Raw genomic sequence first — 19,738 nt, 5'->3', positions numbered from 1 at the left:
CCAGGTTCTTCTTTGCTGTGTTGCTTTAAACAAACCCACTTGCCAGCTGTTAAAACAGCTGGACGCAAAAATCACTGTCCCACACCAGTTGATATTTCTGGTTTGCTTCCATTCTAAGCAAAAGGACAGAAGGCAGAGGCTTAGTGAAATTGCTTTAATGTTACCCAGGCAGTGAATGAAAGAAAGGACCCTATCTGCTGTTCTGCCTCTTACAGAGGGAAGGGTTACAAAGGTAAGGGCTTGGTGACAATGCCAGAGAACCATTATCAGAGGAACTTTCAAAGAAGGAAAATCTCCTAAACCCAAGTCTCAGGACATGGTCTACTCACATAGCACAAAAATTTGTATACAGAGAAGAAAAAGCTGTTATCCCAAGAGCTGCTGCAGACAGATGAACATTTTCAATTCCTCCTGCTTGTCTCCCTCACAGAGAAATGATCCATCCCTCAGCCCCTTGGAGGGCAAATCAACCCAGCTCTCAGCTCCTGTGTGTCTGAGACAGAGCAAACAGGCTGAAAGTGCAAGGTTCTTTTACTGCATCAACTTCAACCTAACAGTGATGGAGAGCGGAGGGAGAGGAAATCACTGGGAAAATAGGCGCTGCCAGGAGGGGAGATGACTAAGGGCAGTTCTCTCCCCCTGGAGCAGTTGCTGCACTCAGAAGACCACCAGCTCCTGGAGGATGACCTGTGGGGGCAGCTGCAACCAGTTTCCTTATCGAAGCCAGAGGGCACAGGGCAGCACTTCAGCTCCTGCCGGGATCTCGCAGAAGGCAGCTGAGCTCCCTCCGGGGGGCAGAGTGCGGATATAAGGAGGGGCATCCAATGGCAAGGAAGTAATATAGTATCGAGATGATGATAGGGATAGGGGTAGGATGCAGCTCCCGGCGCTCTGCTGCGTGGCCTCGCTGCTGCAGCTCGTTATGCCGTGGGCAGGGGAGCAGGCGGCCGGTGAGGAGCTCAGTGCTGAGCTGCGGTCCCTGCAGACACTGGGGCCGGGACTCCCAAGGCAGTCACCCGCACCCGTCCCGCCGGGGCGAAGCGACAGGAACGGGGCTCCCTATCCCTCCTCCCCTCTCCAGGACTTCCTGGAGTCGGTGCGGCAGCTCCGGGAAGGGGAAGAGGAACCGAGCCCGGGAGACGAGCCGGTGGCCGGGGCTGAGGACGGCGGCTCCGAGTGGGAGCTCTCGAGGGGCGGAGAGCGGCCGGGCGGGGATGCCGGTTCTGGTCCTAGACCTCCTCAGCCGGCGGAGGGATAGAGCCAGTGGAGGAGCCTCCTGTCCTCCCTCAGACGGAGGCACTTTTCCTGCTGCTTTGGAACGAAGATGGAGAGGACCGGCGCGCAGACGGGGCTGGGATGCGACCAACACAAAGCCCGTAGATGCCGGAGCAGGGCAGGCCGGGGCAGCCGCCGGGAGCTGCCGCTGTCCCCGGCTGAAAGCCTCGGAGCGGCTTCTCCCGCAGCTCTCTGCGCTTCTTTTACAGGTTTCTGGAGCAGATGGAGAAGCTGAAGCCGGGAGCGGCTGCAAGAGCTTCCTGAGTCTCCAGGCCAGTGTTCAGCAGCCACACCACCAGGCTGCCCTCGGACCCGCCACGGCAGTGGGGTACGGAGCAATAAACTTTTTACAAAGCCTACATTGCCTTTTTTGAGTGGGGCTTTTTATTGGTCACGGTTTAGCAAATGGTCAGAGGATACAGAAATCCCCTCCACAGCGCTCCTCTCCCTCTGCTCTAAGGGCTCGGTCCTGACCCTGGCCAGATCATCCCACCCGTTCTGGACAAGCCTTTTGCTGGAAGGTCGCAGCAGCAGGAAGGATGGTAGTTGCATCCTCCCAGGACTATGTCAGTAACCCTCCACGCTGTACTGAAGTGGCACTGCCAGGCACCGCTGCCAGCTCTGGGACCGTGGCAGGGGATGCCTTTCCCGATGGCTTCACTGCTGCTACTAGAGAATCCTCCCCGGAGGTGGGCACTGGGGCTCGGGGTTAACTCCAGGTAGTGGCCTACACACGCCCCTGTGCCATGGGCTAAGCCGCTGGTATCAGTGCCAGGCTTGGCACGGCAGACCGGCATGGGGGGGACCTCTAAGGGCAGAGGGGCTCCATCGCTTTGAAAATACACCTGGCAGCGGCCGCCGGTGCAGGCGAAGGGCCGCGAGGGCTTCAGCACCCGGGACAGACGCCAATGGCCCGGCACGCCGAGCACCGGCCCCGCCGGGCTCCCCCCGCTCCCCCCGCCTGCCCGGGGCTCCCTGTAGCCTGCACTGAGCCTGGAAAGTCCAGCAAAGGAAGGGGCAGCCGCAACACAGAGATAATATATCCCGATCACGAGGAGAAACAATCCGTGTTTAGGCTGAAAATTAATTTCTCCCCTTGGAAAAAGTGAGGCACCACTTAATGGCAGTATGGCCACTCGAGACATATTTACATTTCTGATTTTTGTCTGATGGCCTGATCTCTTCATTTCCTTCTCAATCTAACTAAAGTGGAGAGAAAGAGACCCTAGGGTGGGGTGTGGCATAGTTTTGTCAAAGGTTTTGTCACTGGGAGATGAAAGAAATACAAATCCAGCCTCTTCCTCAGGACAGGAGGCTCTGTACAACCAGCTCACACTCTTCAGCACAGAATGGCAGCAGAAGAATGGACATCACTGGAAGGATGTGCAGCAGGTCAGGGCAGCACTTAGGGCAGGTCTATCCATCAGCAGATGGAACCCACATAGCACCAGCCCCCAGGTTTACGGTCCTTAGCCTTACAGGGCTGGAAAACAAGGACATAGAAAACAAGGACATAGAATCATCTTGCTGGGAAAGGGGCAGTGTGACCTCAGCTGAGCTCTGTCCATCCTCCTCATCACAGGATCCATGCACAGGCTGCCAGCAGCACCCTCGGTGCTCTCCCTCTCTGATCTGAGCAACCAGAGCTGCTCTAATGGAGCCTCGTGTCCTCACACCCCCCATCCCATACCCTGGGATACAGAGAAAATGTGCCAGATTCCCAGCCCTAAAACCAGCCACAGTAAGCCTTTTAGAAGAACCTGCTGCCCTGTTAAGGCAGACATTTTACTAGGGAAATGCCCAGCTGAGCATGGGCAATGCCTAGATCTTGACTCTCCACTGCTGGGCTATAAAGCCTAAAGTTCATATTAATTTACCAGAGTGATGACACTGAGATAAACAAACGAGTTTTATAGCTTTAACAATGATGAGCTGAGTTCTGACATTTCACACCCCATTTGCTCTGGCAGAACTGCAAGATGGATAATTGCGGGCAGAATTTGGCTGTGAAAATACAACAGCTACTGTGACAGGCAGCCATTTTATCCCATCTCTACACTTCACTACATTGTACATGAAATAGAGCACAAAAGCTCCCTGTCTTAGAAAAGTACTGTTGAGGCTGAAGTCATGCTGCGGCATCTCATTTATCTGCCATGGAACACAGAAGATGAAAAGGAACAAACCAGTAAAGAATGGAGTATCTCAGGGTCTGACTTAATGACTAAAATCCTGGAAAATTAGATTGTTTCACAGGGACAGGTCACTCAAAGCAAAATATTTCACATCTGAGATTAATATTGTGTCCCTCAATTTCCTGCTGCTGGGTTTGTGCCCCACGGGCTGCTGTACAAAAAAAAAATAGACACAAAGGAAAACTCAGAGCAAGCTACAAAATGTTTTTGTACAGAGAGAGCACTAGAGAATACTTAGTGTGTGGGGGGATGTGAAAGGAAAGAAACAAAAACCACAACAATAACAGATTCTAATTATCTTAAATTGAACACTCAGAATTAATGAATAATTCTGGTTTATCTTCTCCCACTTTTGCAGTTTACAAAACAAAGTTACACCTTGGCACAAACAAGCATACACACACCAAGAGCAGCAGAAAGAGAATACTTGTTACTAATTAATTAATTATACAGACACTGCAGTATAAAGTGTTAATTAAAAAAAAGAAGCTATAAGGATCTTAGTTCTAATTTAAAAGCACAAAATAAGAAAGTGTTGGAGCACACAATAATAGAAAACTAGTATTGCCTCCATGTTCTGAAAAAATAAAGCATTGAGGAAAAATAGAGAGAGCTTTTATAATAAAGGGCTTCATCAGAACATACACAGAGTTGGGCTGACTTCAGGCTATATTAGGAAAAAGTAGCATTTGAGCGTGACTTCACAAGCTTGAGAATGTCCGTTCTAGTATAATTTTGGTAGCTGATCATGTGAACAGTACGTGCACATGTTTGTACATAAACATAATGCTAGACATTTAAAACATGAGAAATACTTTATCATTCTATTATTCTTTTGAAAGCGTACTCAGGAGATTCTTTCAAGATCTATGTTCATATGAAGAGTCAACAAATTATTACTAGACTGACATTCAACTTATACATTTGCTGCTGTTTCAATTTAAAGTAACAAGAAACATTAGGAAAATGCAAGAAAAGCCATTGCTTCATGATTTAGAACTCTCTTGCATTTCTGTAAAAAGATTAATTTTTAGTTGTACTATATGCACAAAGACACCAATGGAAGAGGAATTTGAAGCAATTCTGTACTTTTGTAATTTCTCATTTAAGAATAGGCAGTTTCTAGCTAATTTTAAGACATTTAGCACTTAAAGAAACAAAAACTTTTTGTTTTTAATATACTAAAGATTTTTAACTCCTCACAAAACACACATACACACAAATTCATCCATTCTTCCTTTGGGACAGATTCTGATACCTTTCTGAATAACACCAAAAGCCATCTATTTAAGTTCTCATCGAGCAAGTTTTTTTCTTGTATGAAAGTAAAATAAGATTCTTGCTGAATCTGGCTGCCTGTTTTTAAAATTTTATTGATGCAGGGTCAAGCCTTACCATCGATGCTTAAAGAAATCCCACTATTTAAACATTTGGCTGTTAATAAACACTAGTGTTTTCCAGTGGTGCCGAAGCCGATTGTCGCAGAGGGCTGGAGGCACTCGCTGTCCCCACAGTCAGTCTGCACTGAGGTGCAGATCGAGGTGCTGCTCTTGTTGGTAGCACACAAAGCCTCAGTGGTGAAATCACTTCAATTGTAATGGGAAAAGAGAAGTGGCCCAAATCTGGGATTTTCAGCCCACTCTGTGGTATGTGGTGGCCGCGCATATTCCATATATAGAAGGAAAGTGTGCACAATACTTCAGGTGTCCTAAAAGTCGATTTATCTTCATGCTTGACTCTTCACCAAATACTCATCTGAAAGCCTGTTGTTTCCTCTCTAAAAGGCAATTTCCTTATGGAAATCTTCTAACTGAGCAAAGTTTAGAGCAGTTTCAGGATTGTTTCCCATCTCTGTAAATCTGACCATAGGGGTCTCTTGAAAGAGAATTGCTAAGAATTTCCAACTGGACTATGTAATCACAGCGCCTGGTATCTAGAGGAGGGGGAGTGACATGAAATCACTGACTTGTGACATACATTCCTCAGCAATAGCAGCTGCTGCCGAATGACAGCTAATAAAGGGAATCTTCCCTTGACAGAGCTGCATGCCTACAGTGGGACTGGAATGTGCCCAAGATAAACCCACTGATAACCTAGGAAGCAGGGATCACCCAAAGAGTATAAAAGACAAGCTTCAGAAGAGAGACAACAGGAGAAGGAAGAGAGAGACTTGAAGGGACATCTCAGAAGAAACAGCTTGAACTTCCCTATTCCCAGTGAAATCAGTGCCATGGACACTAAGGGCTCATTTTTCTATGGCTTCCTCTTGCTGCTGCTCATCCAGCTCCAGTCCAGCAGTGCCAACCCTATCTACAGCTTCAGCCCTGCCGATGAACTGGCCAGCATGGAGGTGAGGACCTCATTTGAAAGGTTAAACTTTTGGGGCGGTTAGCAGAGTGTGAGGTGATGCTTTGCCTTCCTTTTGCATGATCAGACCCCAATAACCACATCAGCCATCCATGCTGGGGGACAAAGCCTCAGCTCTTCAAAGGGGTTCAGAGAAGCTCTGTAGGGCAATATTCTCCCGTGTTGAGTTTACCAAAGCTCCTAGGCAGTAGTGGGAATCAAAACTGTGATGTAGGATGTCTTCTTTGAGGTTTTGGTTCTTTTTCTTTCAAAGATACATCTTCCTGGGAGCAAAGTTCCAGGAAAGGAAAAAATCATCGGAGTAGCTCCATGAGAACAAATAGAAAACTTTGATGTGGGGTCCTGTCTATCCCACTAAATGGCAGAACAGTGACTCAGGGCAGCCATATGGCTCTAGCTTTGTGAATTTGAGAGATCTGGTTGCATATGGATGAACAATGAGGCTGTAAACAGGAGCAACCAAAGACAAACTTTTAGAAATATTACTAGAGGAATAACAATCATTTAGTGTGGCTCATCCAGAAAAGCTTCCAGAGTTATAAAATTACCAGCTAAGAATTTTAACGAATAATAGAGAAAAATCCATTGTTATAGCACAGTACAAGCTTGAGACTCTGATGGAATCTAAAAGCTCAAACCTGTCCTTGGGCTGGTACCAGTGACCAGCTTCTCAAAGCTGTTCTCAGGCCCTAAGAACAAACTCCCTGAGCTGGTAAGGACAGCTGAAGATCAAACCACCTCTCGGCTGCTTCCAGCAGCCAGAAAGAGTGGTTTCCAAATGCCCTAAAGCCTTAAGGCTCATTCCTCTCTATTCAAATTCTACAGCTGGGCAATTACATTCCTCTAATTGAGGAGCTGCCCTTGAGGAGGTTATCTGAACCCAGTTACACAAAGCTTTACAAATTACAAAAAAATGGCACCCAGGAAGTAATCACACAGCAGGTGTGAATTTACCATACAGGTATTTTCAGTTACTTTAGGCAGTAGCAATCCTGTAACCCCTGGGGCAGAGATTAGTGAAAACACCAAGAGCTTCTCCAAGCGATGTCCATTGAGATAGCCAGGGGTGACAAAGCAGCAACTTCTGAGAAGTGGGAGTGGGCTATGTGGCTAGAGGTTCTCTCAGACTGTGTACCACTGGTGGGCTGAGTGGTATCTCCCTGGGCAACCCACATATTGCATTTTCTTCTCTGCCAAGATATCTTCTAACCTTGCCAGTAAGATACACATGGTGGCAAGCAGCTTCATTCAGTTCACTAGCTGAAGCTACATCTTCCCATAGATGGAATTACTGTGAACAGGGATATGAGGACAGAGCCCACTGGTAAGGCTGGGATCCAACCTGTCAGTCTCTCTAGAGCAGCCTGTGGGACCATGGATGAATGCAGAACAGAATGACTGGAAGAGTTAGCAAATGACCACAAAACAAGGAGTTTTATTAATTTAATCCTTCTTTTATAGGCTCTGCTGGAAAGACTGGAGGATAAGTTTGCAATGATCGAAGCCCTGGAGTCCAATCCTGACCTGCAAGAACCCAAAACCCAGGAGGAGATCCTGTCAGAACTCGTCGATGACAGTGACAACCAGAAGGCTGAACGCAGGCTTGTACCCAACACCCCTCTGTCCTACAGGGACCCCTTCCTCAAGAGACTGAGGGGGCTGCAGATGCCCAGGATGATGAGAGATTCTGGCTGTTTTGGGAGGAGGATTGATCGGATTGGCTCCCTGAGTGGGATGGGTTGCAACGGTGAGTCTTGTCTAAGCCATTTCACTGAATAGCACAGACAATGTCCGTGCCATGGGATAAGGGAGAAGCAGCTTCTCATTTAAGTCTTTAAGAAGATACAGTCTGAGAATGGAATTAATTTAAGCCTAGTATTTAAGGTAGTACTGGTTTTTTAAAAGCACTGCTGACAATGGTGACACGTACCAAGACAGAAACAGATTCTAGTAACATTTATTTCATGTTTGGCTTGCAGGTTCCCGGAGAAATTAGGATCAATCTCCCTATCTCCTGCTCTGAAGAATGCTTTACAGTACCCCTTCCTCCCAAGATGAAAGTCAGATTCTTTCTAAGTTCCTCAACAGAAAGTTATTCCTATTTTTATTTATTTATTTATTTATTTATTTGATGTTTTTTAAAGAACATTTCTTATGCTAGCACTGAAAGACCATCTTTAAATAAAACTAACACATTAGACATCTGTGCTGGACCTCTCTCCTGTCTGTTGCATTAAATTTTCTTTTATTTTCTTAAAGTTAAAATCTTAAGTTTTACTGATATTCTGGTACCCACAAGCCTGGACCTTACATGAGACAGAAAAAGCATGAACTTGGTAAAAATGAAAATGAGTTTTTCACGAGAGGCTTTTCCTCTGCACTAAGAAATGCTAACAGATTAGCAGGAAAAAAAAAAACTTGCTTAACATTGAAAGACCATAATGAGTCTTCCTATAGACAGGGTTTCAGTAATAAGAGAGTCCTTTTGCTGGTTTTGCTTATTTGGTCATGGGAACTGCCATAAATGCCTCATGTAAGCAAAATTTCCATGAAAATAAATAAGAAAAATCATAACACTCCACAAGTTTCAAGATAACCAGAGGGAGGAAAGGGAATTCATTGTATATGCTTTCTAGCAGTGACCAAATAAAGGTTACGAGCATCAACAGAAAGATACATTATTAACTGTGTCTTGTCTCACTCTGCACATGGCTGAGATGCTGATTCCAAGAATTTCTTGAAGGCTCCTCAAAGGGTTTGAATACTATCATGATATTCCTCATGGGCAGGTGGGATCACTCAACTACAAAGCAGCTTGTACAGAACATTTATCACTTTCTGGGAATGGCCCCTCACAAAGCTGTTCTAACATGGCTAATGGGAACACTGGGAGCCTGATTAAGGTTTACTTAACCTTAGTTGCTAGATTTTACTAACTTGGAGTTGAATTTGACCCAAAACATATTCTAGCACCCCAACAAAGAAGTTAATACTGCCAAAACCACATTCAGTCAGCATCCCAAGGAACAAAGAGCTTGGATCCCCATGTGAGCCCTGGCAATGTCATCAAGCCCAGCTAAACACAACTGTCCTGTGATTGACTGCTAGGAACTGTGTTATTTTGAGCACCTCATGAGTCTCATTCCCAGAATCTCAGTGCATTTCCAGTCTCATTTCCATGTACCTTAGTACCCCGGAAAGCTTGTTCAGGGCTTAAGAAGGCAGCACCAGGACAGACTCAGCTGAAACAGTCCAATTCTGATTTTGCTTATGCAAATGCACATGGGGACAGAAATACTACCCGGTGAGGATAAGGTATTGGAAGGCAGGTGTTCCAAAGCTGCTGACAAGAGCTCTCAGGGACCACAGCTCCAGGGAAAGGGTAAATTCAAGTGCACACCCCTCCTGCACAGGGCCAGTCACAGCTAAGGCTGCTGCAACACTTGATTAGGGCTCATGTCACACATCACATTTCTGACAAGCCACCCTCCCAGTCACTCCCTGCACTGCTGACAGGGCCCTCCAAGAGGGATCTGTGTGCTCCACATCGGGCCTTGTGATTCTTTCCTAGGGAAGAAGGGCAGAAGTCTAATCTGAGGGAATAATTTTTCTCCCCTCCAACAGGAAACCACAGTATGATACGTATCCTCTCCTTCCAGCAGCACCAGTTACAGGTAAAATACTTTGTGGAATAGTGTCCACACAGGTATCCCTGACAGGAGAATAAATTCCCAGGTTAAGATTCCCAGCAGCATGCATGAGACATCTCTGCAGTAAATGCTACAGTGACTTTGCATTTACTCAGTTTCACCGATCAAGGGGGTGTGAAGTCACCCTTTGGGGAGCCCTTGTGGGGACAACAGGGCTTTGTCTTCTAAAAAGGCTTTCCAAACACACCCACTGCAGCACAGTGGGAACATGCAGGTGGATCCCTCCACACCAGCAATGGGCAACAGCCTAACTTCCCCTGTGCTGCTGAAAGTAAAAACAATCCATGTACACTTAACAATAGCTCTTGCTGGAACTGAATTTTACCCAGTCAAGCACAACTGCCACAGACACTGTAAACTGTCCCTCCCTGTCAGCCCCTCAAGGCACAAAACACTGATTAGTTCAGTGGAATGTGCTAAAAATGGCAAGAAGAGGCAATGCTGCCTGACCTAAAGTCAGATGGGTCCAGTATTAGCAGCAAGCCAGTTTCTGGTGGAACAAGTCTGTATTGGCTTGCAGACAGTATGTTAATAGACCCTGTGGTCTGGGAGAACTTAATTGAGGGTAAGCAGTCGAGGAAAAAAGCATCTCTGACTGGATTTTTACTGCTACTCCAATACACACACTGAGCAGTAAAGCACCCTCAGGGAAATCTCACAGCCAGGTCAGAATAGTGCTGCACTCAGGAGCAAGCACTGCGAAAAGCTGAATGGGAGAAACTCGACACTAATCAGCTCTACAAGCAAAGAACATCACCCCCAACGACAGGCAAAGCTGCCACTGTTGCTGTGAGGGCTGGATCAGAGAGCAGGGAACAATCTTGGGAACAGCCATCATGTAAGTGAAGAAATACCCCAGTGGGACCAGGGAAGGACCAAGCTAACACCCTCCACACAGCTATTACGACATTTGCCACCTCCTGCCCGCCAGACTTCATTCCAACTTCCTGACAGCGTTTGGCAGTACCCATGACTGGCAGTGCATAATTCAGTAGCTTGCTTTCCTTTGGACTCTGAAACACAGTAATTCCACTGGCGTGCTCCATGCACTCTGTAAGGCATGAGCCTTGTTTGGAATAGGGGTCTGCTTGGTGTGGGGTATACTTGCAAATTAGATTTGATGGTTTCTTTGCCCCTCAGACACTGCACTATCCCTATCCAGCTTCCCACTAAACGAAATGCTTCCACTAAAATCCAAGTTGGCAGGCAATAATACCAAGAGGAGCTGTCAGCACTGCTTGGTTTCTCTAAGAAATCATATGTGAAGTACAGGGCACACACCCTCTGCTGCTGCAGGGAGATGTGGAGCTGTGCCCGTTCACATCCCAGTCTGGCCACAGCCAGCTTGCTTGACTTACTTACCCTGAATCTTGGCCCCTAAAGGCCTTTGCTGATTGACATCTGCTTGATAAGTGTGTCCCACACTTTTATGTGGGAAAGAAGGAAGATTTGTAAGACCTTCCCCCTCCATTACCATCTCCTGACTGCTCTCTTGGAAAACCAGCACAATCCTGTACAGAAAAAGCAGAGTGGGGAGGAGGGGAAGTTTATGAAAACAGGAGGTGGTGGGAAGGCAGCTAGAGTCAGGCCTGCTATGCTGGGAATGGGGCGGATAGAAAAGAAAGATAAAACTGGTGTGGTAATTCCACCATTCCAGAGATATTCTCTAGTATAGGCATCAAAGAGCTGCTGGGGGAGCCAACAAAGGTCTCAAGGTTGTCATGTCTTATCTGTTAGTCATTAATTTTCAACACAGTATTGTTTTCTACTGAAATGGGCATATATGGGTTCGTCTCTGCTCCAAAATGCTTAAAGGATCAGTAAGATGTGTGTTAAACCATACATAGCCCACAGAGCAATTGAAACAGCCTGAAGAAAAGGACACCCTGCTCACTTTTAAACCGTGATCTCAACGTCCGAACCTCACCAACCGACTCCCCTCCCTTCCCAGACAGTGGTGGAGCTCACTGCCGTCTCATCCCAGCTCCCAGTAAGCCTTTTCACACACAGCATTTGAACAAACAGTGGGTGCAGAGGAGACTGAGTGTATCCCACCACCACTGGAAAGCCCTTCAGCGCCCTGGGCAAGAAGAGCAGCTTCACTCTCTCCCTACATCCCTGCACAGTCAAAGCTCTGGGCAGACATCCTTTGTTCCTTCCAGTGCATGTTGCACGATACACACCTAGGAATGCCCTTGCCTGTATAGGAATGTACACGCCTGTATGGGAATGCACATACACTGAAGACACAGCTTGTATCCTGCTAGCAAAGCAAACATTTAAAAAATAGTAATAACCTCACTGAACACCACTAAATTTTTCTGCTAGAGTCCCAGTGTGCCGTTACAGGGATAGTGACACATGGTTGGATTCAATGAGTCTATAAACCTCTCCCATTCCCTCCTGCATTTATCATCAAAGGCAGAACAGAGCTGAAGCAGAGTTGCCCAGTCCTTTCTCCTTATGACTCCTTCCTACCCTTGCTATCCATCCTTCCTATTCCTTGCTTAGTTAAGACCACTGTGGCACTTGTTTAGCTCCCCAAACCAGATTTTCTGCCATTCCCTCCCAAGAGATGGTTTTACCTATCTCAGGCTTTCCCTGGCATTACATACCCACCAAGGGAGTGCCAGAGGGCAGGAGCCAGACAAGTTGCTGGCTAACTCTGTGCTAGAGTGCCTCAGAGAGTTACTATGTGCATCCTGTACAACACAGCCCCTGATCCACAGAAACACAGAAAGGCAGTGAGCTTTTTGGGTCAGATATTTCTACAGTGCACAAAGACTGTACTTACATTTTTGGCTTGTAAGCATGTAATGAAAGCTCAAAAACTGTGATAAATTCTTTTCTGTAAGGCAGACAGCAGGACAAAGTAGGAAAGATAGCCACAAACTGAATAAACATTAAAGATGAAATTAACATCTTTCACACCCTGGAGAAGCCAACTCTAAAACAAGAGGTGTCACACTGTACTCTAAACCTCCGTCATTAACTTACTGGGAGGAAGGTGAGTTTTCAGGTAAGAAAAGCAGCACAATGTGCACAATTTAGCTACCTATCAAACATGGCAATTCTCTCCTTTGAAACAGCTATTGTGAGAGAATGTAGAACTACAGTGGTCACAACCTAAAGGATCACAGCCATTCCTCTCTGCCTACTCTAAGAGAATCTTCTGCACAAACTGTTTGATCCAGACAGCTCATAAATAGCAACTACCCAACTACCTCAAATCATGCTCTTGGATGTTGCCATGTTCTACTAGTTTTATTATCATAAAGGGCAAAAATAAAACAATACTAGAAACATCAAAAGGGCAAAAATAATATACTACTAGAAACATCAAAATATCTTGAAAGTGCTAAAGGAGACACACAAACATTTTACTCTCACTCAGACATGTTACAGTTACATGAATACTTCCCAAGTGCCATAGTTCAAACAAAAATATATTCGTACAAATTTAAAAAAAAATACAATTTATATACACACACCATGGAATTAGCTTACATTACTTCGTAACAAAAAACAGTGCAAAAAAAATAAAATGGAAAGGTGAGTTGCTATCATTGGAATGGCTCACAGTAATTAATAATTCAAAACGGCATAATTAACACTGCACAGGAAACCATGAGGCAAGGAAGAAGGTTCCAGACTAACCCCCTAACCTTGCCATCAGAACTAATCCAGTTCTGGATTATTTTTCCCTTAGTGGTGCTCTGTTAAAATGTTACAGGCACCTACGTTAGAGTGAGTTTCTTGTTAAATCACTAAGCAACTAGAGCCAGGGTAGAAGCAGTAAGTGTGCTGTAAGAAGGGAATTAAGTAACTAAAGTGTGAAAACAAGACTGATTCAACAGAAGTACCTTGGCATCAGTCCTCATCAGAAGGGAAATGCTGCATCTTCAAATGTCAGGTAAACTTGTAATTCCTTTTCTGCAGTCTACAGAACAGTAACTGCATGCTGAGATTTCCCTTTAAAGCAGCTGACAGGGTCACCCACCACCCTCATTGAAAACTTCTTTACTGAAAGAACGGAAGGGTGTGTTTTCTAGCTGAAACACTTGAATAAGATGCCCAGGCAGAGCAGCCAGTGCTGCCAACAGGTTGAAGGCAAGGTGCCTTCTCCTGGGGAAGCATCTGGTGCTCAGAAAAACCTTGACAAGATTCTCCTGCCGAACTTGTCTGGATTGCCCAACTCCAGCCTCAGAAGCAATGACAAAGACATCCTGCAGCAAAATATCCTGCTGTTTGTGTACAGAAATAAAACAGGACCAGCTCAAGGCAAATGACCTAAGGAGCCCTATTCATGTGCAGGAACAGAGGGAACTTTCCCTTCCACACACACTCAACATGAGCAAGAGGAAAAACATTTGTCATGAAGAGACACAGGACATTCTTGACAGGTGCTCTAACAGTACAGAATTGCCAATTCCACATTTGAGTGATCTGAAATCCCACAAAAACAGGATTCCTGTGATTTGTAACTACCCAGGAGCACAAATCCTTTGAATGAAAGGTAGCCTAACATAAGCATATTTCAAACTTAAAGAGTCCAGCTTCAGGGAGTGCAAAAGGGTGCTGCAAGTTTCTTGGGATAGCTCAGGGAGCACAGGCATTTTAGACATCACCTGCAGAGACTATCCAGACAGAACAAACATCCTTTCTCTACTTACAGGGAAAGAACTCACAAATCAGGAGTAGTAGCTGATGCCAACTCCTATGGTTTAAGGAAATACAGCAAATCAACCAAGTCTGCCTTCCTTCTGCCCCAGCTCCCACCTAGCTAGCTCCTTATGGCAGACAACAGGTTAACTGGAGGGCTCAGAGGCTGTGTAGAAGCTTTTCTGGAATACATTCCCCATGTAACTTGGCCCAGTCTCTTGGCTGAGAGAATGCTCTGTGCTTTATCAAGCCAATCAGTTCTGCAGTCCCTGAGGCACAGCACTGGCTTCCCACTGAGGCTTATCTGCACAGAGAACTCAGAAGGGCAGGTGCCTGCTGGAACAATACAGGTGCTGGCCAGGATGGTACCTGCTAAAGCACTGAACTGGCTGCAACTGGCTCCTAAGTGCTGATTTTACCCTCACAGATTGTTGCAGTTGCAAACGTTATCCCAAGCATTTTTAGAGCACAGACAGCTCCACTTATCACCTGCAGCAGATCCTGCCTAAGTTACCAGCACCAAGTATCCCTCCTTATGGCAGCCTGAAACTACAGCAGCTCCTCTCATGACACAGAGATAATTCAACCAAGCCCATAGACCCTCAGCTCTATGTGCCTCCAGAAAGCACTGGAGGTTCCCTGGTCTCTGACTCCAGCTGGAAAGGTGCCCCAGGCTCTCACTGTTTGAGCAGTGCAAGGACAAAGTGCCTACAAATGCCAAGAAATGCAGGAATGTCAAAGTGGAGTGCCACCAAGCACCTTAGAAGAGTCTCTTACAGGGAGATAATAGCAACAGCTAACAGGAAAGAGATCTCCCTTCTCTGAGATGCTTTGCAAACATATTTATAAACATATTATAAATATATTCATAAATCCAAACAGTAACTGAAATGTAACCATTTTGAACTCCAAATCTGCTGAGCTGCTCTCAAAAGTCATCTGCTGTCAAAAACATCACAAGCAGAAACATGTCCTCATGGAAGAAGGAAAGAAATTAAGAACAAATGAAGACAGTGAAAAAACATGGGCAAAGGGGAACACTTGCAAAGAGCAGTATATTTCCAAAACGCTGGATTTTTTAATACTGCTTTTGCAAAAAAAACATCCTCCAGAGCAGCTATTTGGTCTCTGCAAATTTCAGTATCTCCTCTCAGCTGTGACAGCAACCCCCTTCTCACAAAAATAAGGCAACAGTTGCAGAAACAAGGGAGGAAGAGGAAAAGGCAGTCATACAGGAGGAAGGGAAAGATGCTGCAGCTCTTTGCCCAGGACAAAGTGGCAATGCTTCTTTTTTCCAACTCTTAAGAAAACCCCAAAACAAAATGGCAGAACACACAGTGTCAGGACAACATCTGATGGAAAGAGATAACTGGCGGACAGGGGAAGAAAACACCTGGATCAAGAGTTGTCAAACCAAGTGCCAGAGGCCAATCAACAGCTCTGGGCTCAGGCAGCTCCTCTAATTCTCTGGCTAGCAAGATGTTTTCCAGTTCCCCAGGCTTGATATGCATGTGAGAAGCCAAACGGCAAGTCTTGGGCCTTGTGGGGTGCAAGCAGAATGAGAGCATGTGTGCAGGCTTGGAGGAGGGAGGAAGCCACACTGACAGTGGGGCAGGGGCTTCAAATGGTCTGATAGTGTTGTCTCAGTCTTGCCTGCAGGAATTCATGGGTCAGGTTGTGCCGAGTGATTATCCCAACAACCTTAAACAGGAAGAAAAGAGGAAGAAAAGATACAAGTCGGTATCAGAGATGCACCACTAAGAGACATCCACAACAGAGTGGTCATTCTTTTCAACACCCCAAAAGGAGGAAACCTGAAAGCAGTTCTTGGCCAGTGCTGAGTTAGAGTAGATTCAAGTTCAAACAACATCCCTCCCTCTCCCGACACTTACTCTCCAGGCAAGAATGCTGATTTAACTACCCAAACAAACAGCTTAACCATTGCTGTGGTGGAACCAGCAGGACCCCCTGCCTAGGAAGGGAAATCCTTTCTGTGTCAGATGGCATAAGGATGTAACTAAATCCTTCGGGACGTGAAAACTGCAATTGGAAATAACAAAGCTGTCTTTTATGGCTTCATTCAAGACATTTCTGGTATTCCACATGGCATGACTTCAGATAGCTCCTATCAGATACATTCAAGGAAGCTCTAAAGGCCAAAACAGAGAAATGGTCAAGACTAGCTAAGAGGTGACTGCACACTGGCAGGTGACAAAAGGGACTCTCTCCCAGCCTGCTGTCCACATTTCAGCTCATGAAACACCTCACTGATTTTACACACTGAAAGAGTTTAGAACTAGGCTGTTCTCTAGTACTGCAAGAGCATCTTGTACTAAAATGGAACAAGCCAACATCTCTTGTTTGCAACTCACAGGCTCTGCAGAGTAACTATGGGGAACCCCAAGGCAGAAAAAGCAGTGCTGCCTCACACAGACCCGGTCAGGCTTAAAGGAAACAGCTCCTCATTGTGGTTATAGAAAGCTGCTGACATCTACCGACTGTTCCTGAGCATTGTAGAGGGCAAAGAGACAACGACAGTGAGTCAAGTACGAACCATTTAAACAGTCCTTTGCTTTGCTGCTCCTGTGAGTAGGAACAGAACACAATTCTGTTCCTACAGACAAACCTCTTGCCCCAACATATAGGAAATTTTGCTCTTGGCCTTGAATAAAACTGTGAAAGGAAAGGCAAATTAGTGGCCTCTGATGAGCTCAAGGCCTCTCAATAGATACAAGAATGGGACAGATTCTACAGGCTGCACACGTGAAACAGGAGAGATGCACATCCTGCTCTTTGCAGGTAAAGGGGAAGCAGGCTGGGACACAGAAGATGGCAACAAAGTCACAGTAATCAACAAGCCTTCAGGGCCCTAAAAAGATCACATTCTGATCTCTGTAAAGCATTTCTGTTCGATGTTAGAAGAGATCTTAATTGTATCAAAGATGGAAAATGTTGCACAAACACTGTGGCCTCCTTGCTCAGCTAAGAAAAGACAAGGACTCACCTCTCCAACTGCATTTACAACTGGTAAATGCCTGAGTCCCATTGTCCTGAACAGGTTGAAGACTTGTGACACGTGAGTATTTGGAGAGACAGTAAAGGGTGATGGGTTCATGTATGGGGTGACATCCTAAGAAAGAAAAACAATCATGTTATTTACAAGAGGCATTTTCACTGTCTCTTGGAATCACCAACCAGCAATTCCTACAAGTCCTCCATGGCACTGATGCCTGGACAGGGTATTTGACTGGGATCATCTTATTTCTGCACAAATATGACATTATTTTTGTTTGGTCTGTTGGGAAGTTGAACTGGACAGGCAACACCTTATTCTAGAAGTAAAGCAACAATAGACATTGTTTACGTCATAGCAGGGGATTTCCACATGCAGAGAAGGCCGAGTGCTTGAGGAGCACAGGATGCTGGTCACTGCACCAAAGGGTGTTAAGCATGCTCTCAATGTTTTTTAAAGGCTTTGGACAATCGTGAATATGTATCAGGAGACACTGTCACACTGCAGTGCATATCTTACCACTATCATACGAGGGTTCAGCAGTGTGAGGTCCAGATCATGGATATCTGGATAGCGGGGATAATCCTCTGACATCTCTGCGTGGGACAGACGGGGCTGACTTGCACTCTGCAATTAAAACAAACCCCACTGAACCCATGTGTCACCATCCCGGACAACACAGGGGCTGCCAGCAGCACAGGAAACCATGCCCTGCAATTGTTCCCCCAGATCTCCTTCTCCCACACCCACACATCCACCTTCTGCAGAGGTGCTGTTACCCAAACCTATGCAGGCCTTTAGCTGACACAGAATGGACCTGCTCCCCAACCTCTGACTAATCTACACTTGACATTGGAGGGCAGCAGGAAATCGGCCATATAGGAGCTGGGCCTCAGATACTCTCACTGATCTCAGTGACACAGCTGACATTGTTCTTGTGAGACCTCAACACACAGCAGTAGAACACACAGTATATACAGCTGGGTGCTCTATTTGCATTTAATATCTGCCCTCTGTTCTCCAGTTCTGACAGGATGACATCGTTATGCAACAAACGGGTCTGCTGGATGACTTTTTAAACAGTGGTTGTCCTTTTCCTGGGGATACTTAAACAGAAATTCAACTTTCTTTACTCTTAAGAGCTGCAAGGGAGAACTCACATTACCTGTCTGCAACTTTTAAAACACACATGCATTCCTTAAAGTGTAAAAATAGGTAAATTCTTTTTGACAGCCCATGAATATTGTTCCCAACTTCCTCAGCTGAGAAGGTAGGGATGTCTCTGCTGCAATTCCTGAACCAGAAGACTCACCGACTGGCTCTCGGAGTAGCAAACCCCCCGGTCAAGAAGGGTGACCAGCTGTGAGCGCAAGATCAAGCCATGGAAGGTCAAGGGTCTGAAGCGTTCCTCCATGGTCCACTCCTCACTGGGAGACTGGTCAGGGTACAGGTTGGGGTAAGGAGTGTATCTGTGATGGATTTAACACCATGTGTTACAAGCTTCACATACCCTGACTCCCAGAAGAGCAGCTATTTCAGCTCTTTGCAACCTTCTCCTGAACATTTCAGGGGCTCTTGCTAGAGACAAGCAAGTCTTCACAAAACAAAATAGGAGAAAGGGGTCAAGAGCCATAATGTGGTCAGAGCAGCAGAATGGGACAGTCTCCTAACTCAGTTTCAAATCACTTGCTATTAAAGCAATTTTCAGTGCCAAATTATTCAGATTCTAATAAATGCTAAAGCATCTGGCAAAATGTCAGGGTCAGGATGCCACTCATGAAAGTCACAATCACTAACTTAGAAAATGATTCACTAGACTGGCCTTCTGCTTGGAAGCAACAGCAACGCAAGCCTGGTGACTCAGGCCATTTACCAGAAAGGTGGGATCAGTATCGTGGCACCAGGTCATTACCTAGGATAAGTGAGCTTTCCAGATCACTCATAGTTTTGCAGACAAGAGGACATTGATTTCTGCAGAGATCTTCCCAGGTACTCCATCCTCTCCAGGAAATATATTTGTGTAGGTGTTTGAAGGAAATTTAAGAGGTTGGACGTAATCAACCCACTTGCCTGGGACTCAGTCACAGGTGTGAGCCAGAACACTGGCTCCTGACACCTGAAAAATCACTTCTAGAACATGGACACCAGCACTGTTCCTGCTGACATATGGAATGACAGAACCTGTATGAAGCATTCTCTATAACACATCTCAACACATGGAAAAATCCTGTTTCCATATGTTTGTGCCTACCAGGATCTCACCTTCTCTCCAGCATTTGTTGCAGCAGATCCTCCTTTTCAGGAGGCTCCTCTGTGGCTATGTGCTCATCACACATGTTACGCAGCTCACTCGAAGGGTAGGATTTCATGGACTGGCTACGCTTGCGCTGCTCTCCAGCTCGGGTGAGGATGCTGGATTTCTGGATACAACAATTTTCAGATTCTCACTAAGCAAGTCAACAGCTATCAAAGAGTGACTATGAAATACTTGATCATAGCTTTGTGCCACCACATAA

At 45.8% G+C, this 19,738-nt stretch overlaps 2 protein-coding genes and 1 pseudogene across 5 annotated transcripts in view; 2 read left to right on the top strand and 1 right to left on the bottom strand.

Moving 5' to 3' along the window:
* The window catches only part of CLCN6 (chloride voltage-gated channel 6), a 32,524-nt gene that overhangs the window by 2,478 nt on the left and 10,308 nt on the right, over positions 1 to 19,738 (bottom strand). Inside the window, exons 19-23 of one of the 4 annotated variants that reach the window (XM_069034612.1) lie at positions 19,485 to 19,642; positions 18,535 to 18,691; positions 17,742 to 17,849; positions 17,214 to 17,339; positions 2,623 to 2,758 (exon numbers count right to left, since the gene is read on the bottom strand). In XM_069034612.1, coding sequence (XP_068890713.1) covers positions 2,699 to 2,758; positions 17,214 to 17,339; positions 17,742 to 17,849; positions 18,535 to 18,691; positions 19,485 to 19,642 — 609 coding nt within the window. In that variant the 3' untranslated portion in view covers positions 2,623 to 2,698. Of the gene's footprint in view, positions 1 to 2,622; positions 2,759 to 12,906; positions 15,911 to 15,939; positions 16,883 to 17,213; positions 17,340 to 17,741; positions 17,850 to 18,534; positions 18,692 to 19,484; positions 19,643 to 19,738 lie in introns of those variants that run through there. The other 3 variants (XM_069034611.1, XM_069034610.1, XM_069034613.1) reach the window with 3 other exon arrangements.
* On the top strand, positions 162 to 1,510 carry LOC138121271 (uncharacterized; annotated as a pseudogene).
* NPPA (natriuretic peptide A) lies at positions 5,629 to 8,041 on the top strand. Its single transcript, XM_069034616.1, has 3 exons — positions 5,629 to 5,820; positions 7,299 to 7,584; positions 7,817 to 8,041. The coding sequence occupies exons 1-3, from the start codon at positions 5,701 to 5,703 to the stop codon at positions 7,831 to 7,833; spliced, it is 423 nt and encodes a 140-aa protein (XP_068890717.1). The 5' UTR covers positions 5,629 to 5,700; the 3' UTR covers positions 7,834 to 8,041.

Source organism: Aphelocoma coerulescens, chromosome 21 (genome assembly GCF_041296385.1).
Source record: "Aphelocoma coerulescens isolate FSJ_1873_10779 chromosome 21, UR_Acoe_1.0, whole genome shotgun sequence".
NCBI lineage: Eukaryota > Metazoa > Chordata > Aves > Passeriformes > Corvidae > Aphelocoma > Aphelocoma coerulescens.
This window is presented reverse-complemented; position numbering and strand designations above follow the sequence as displayed.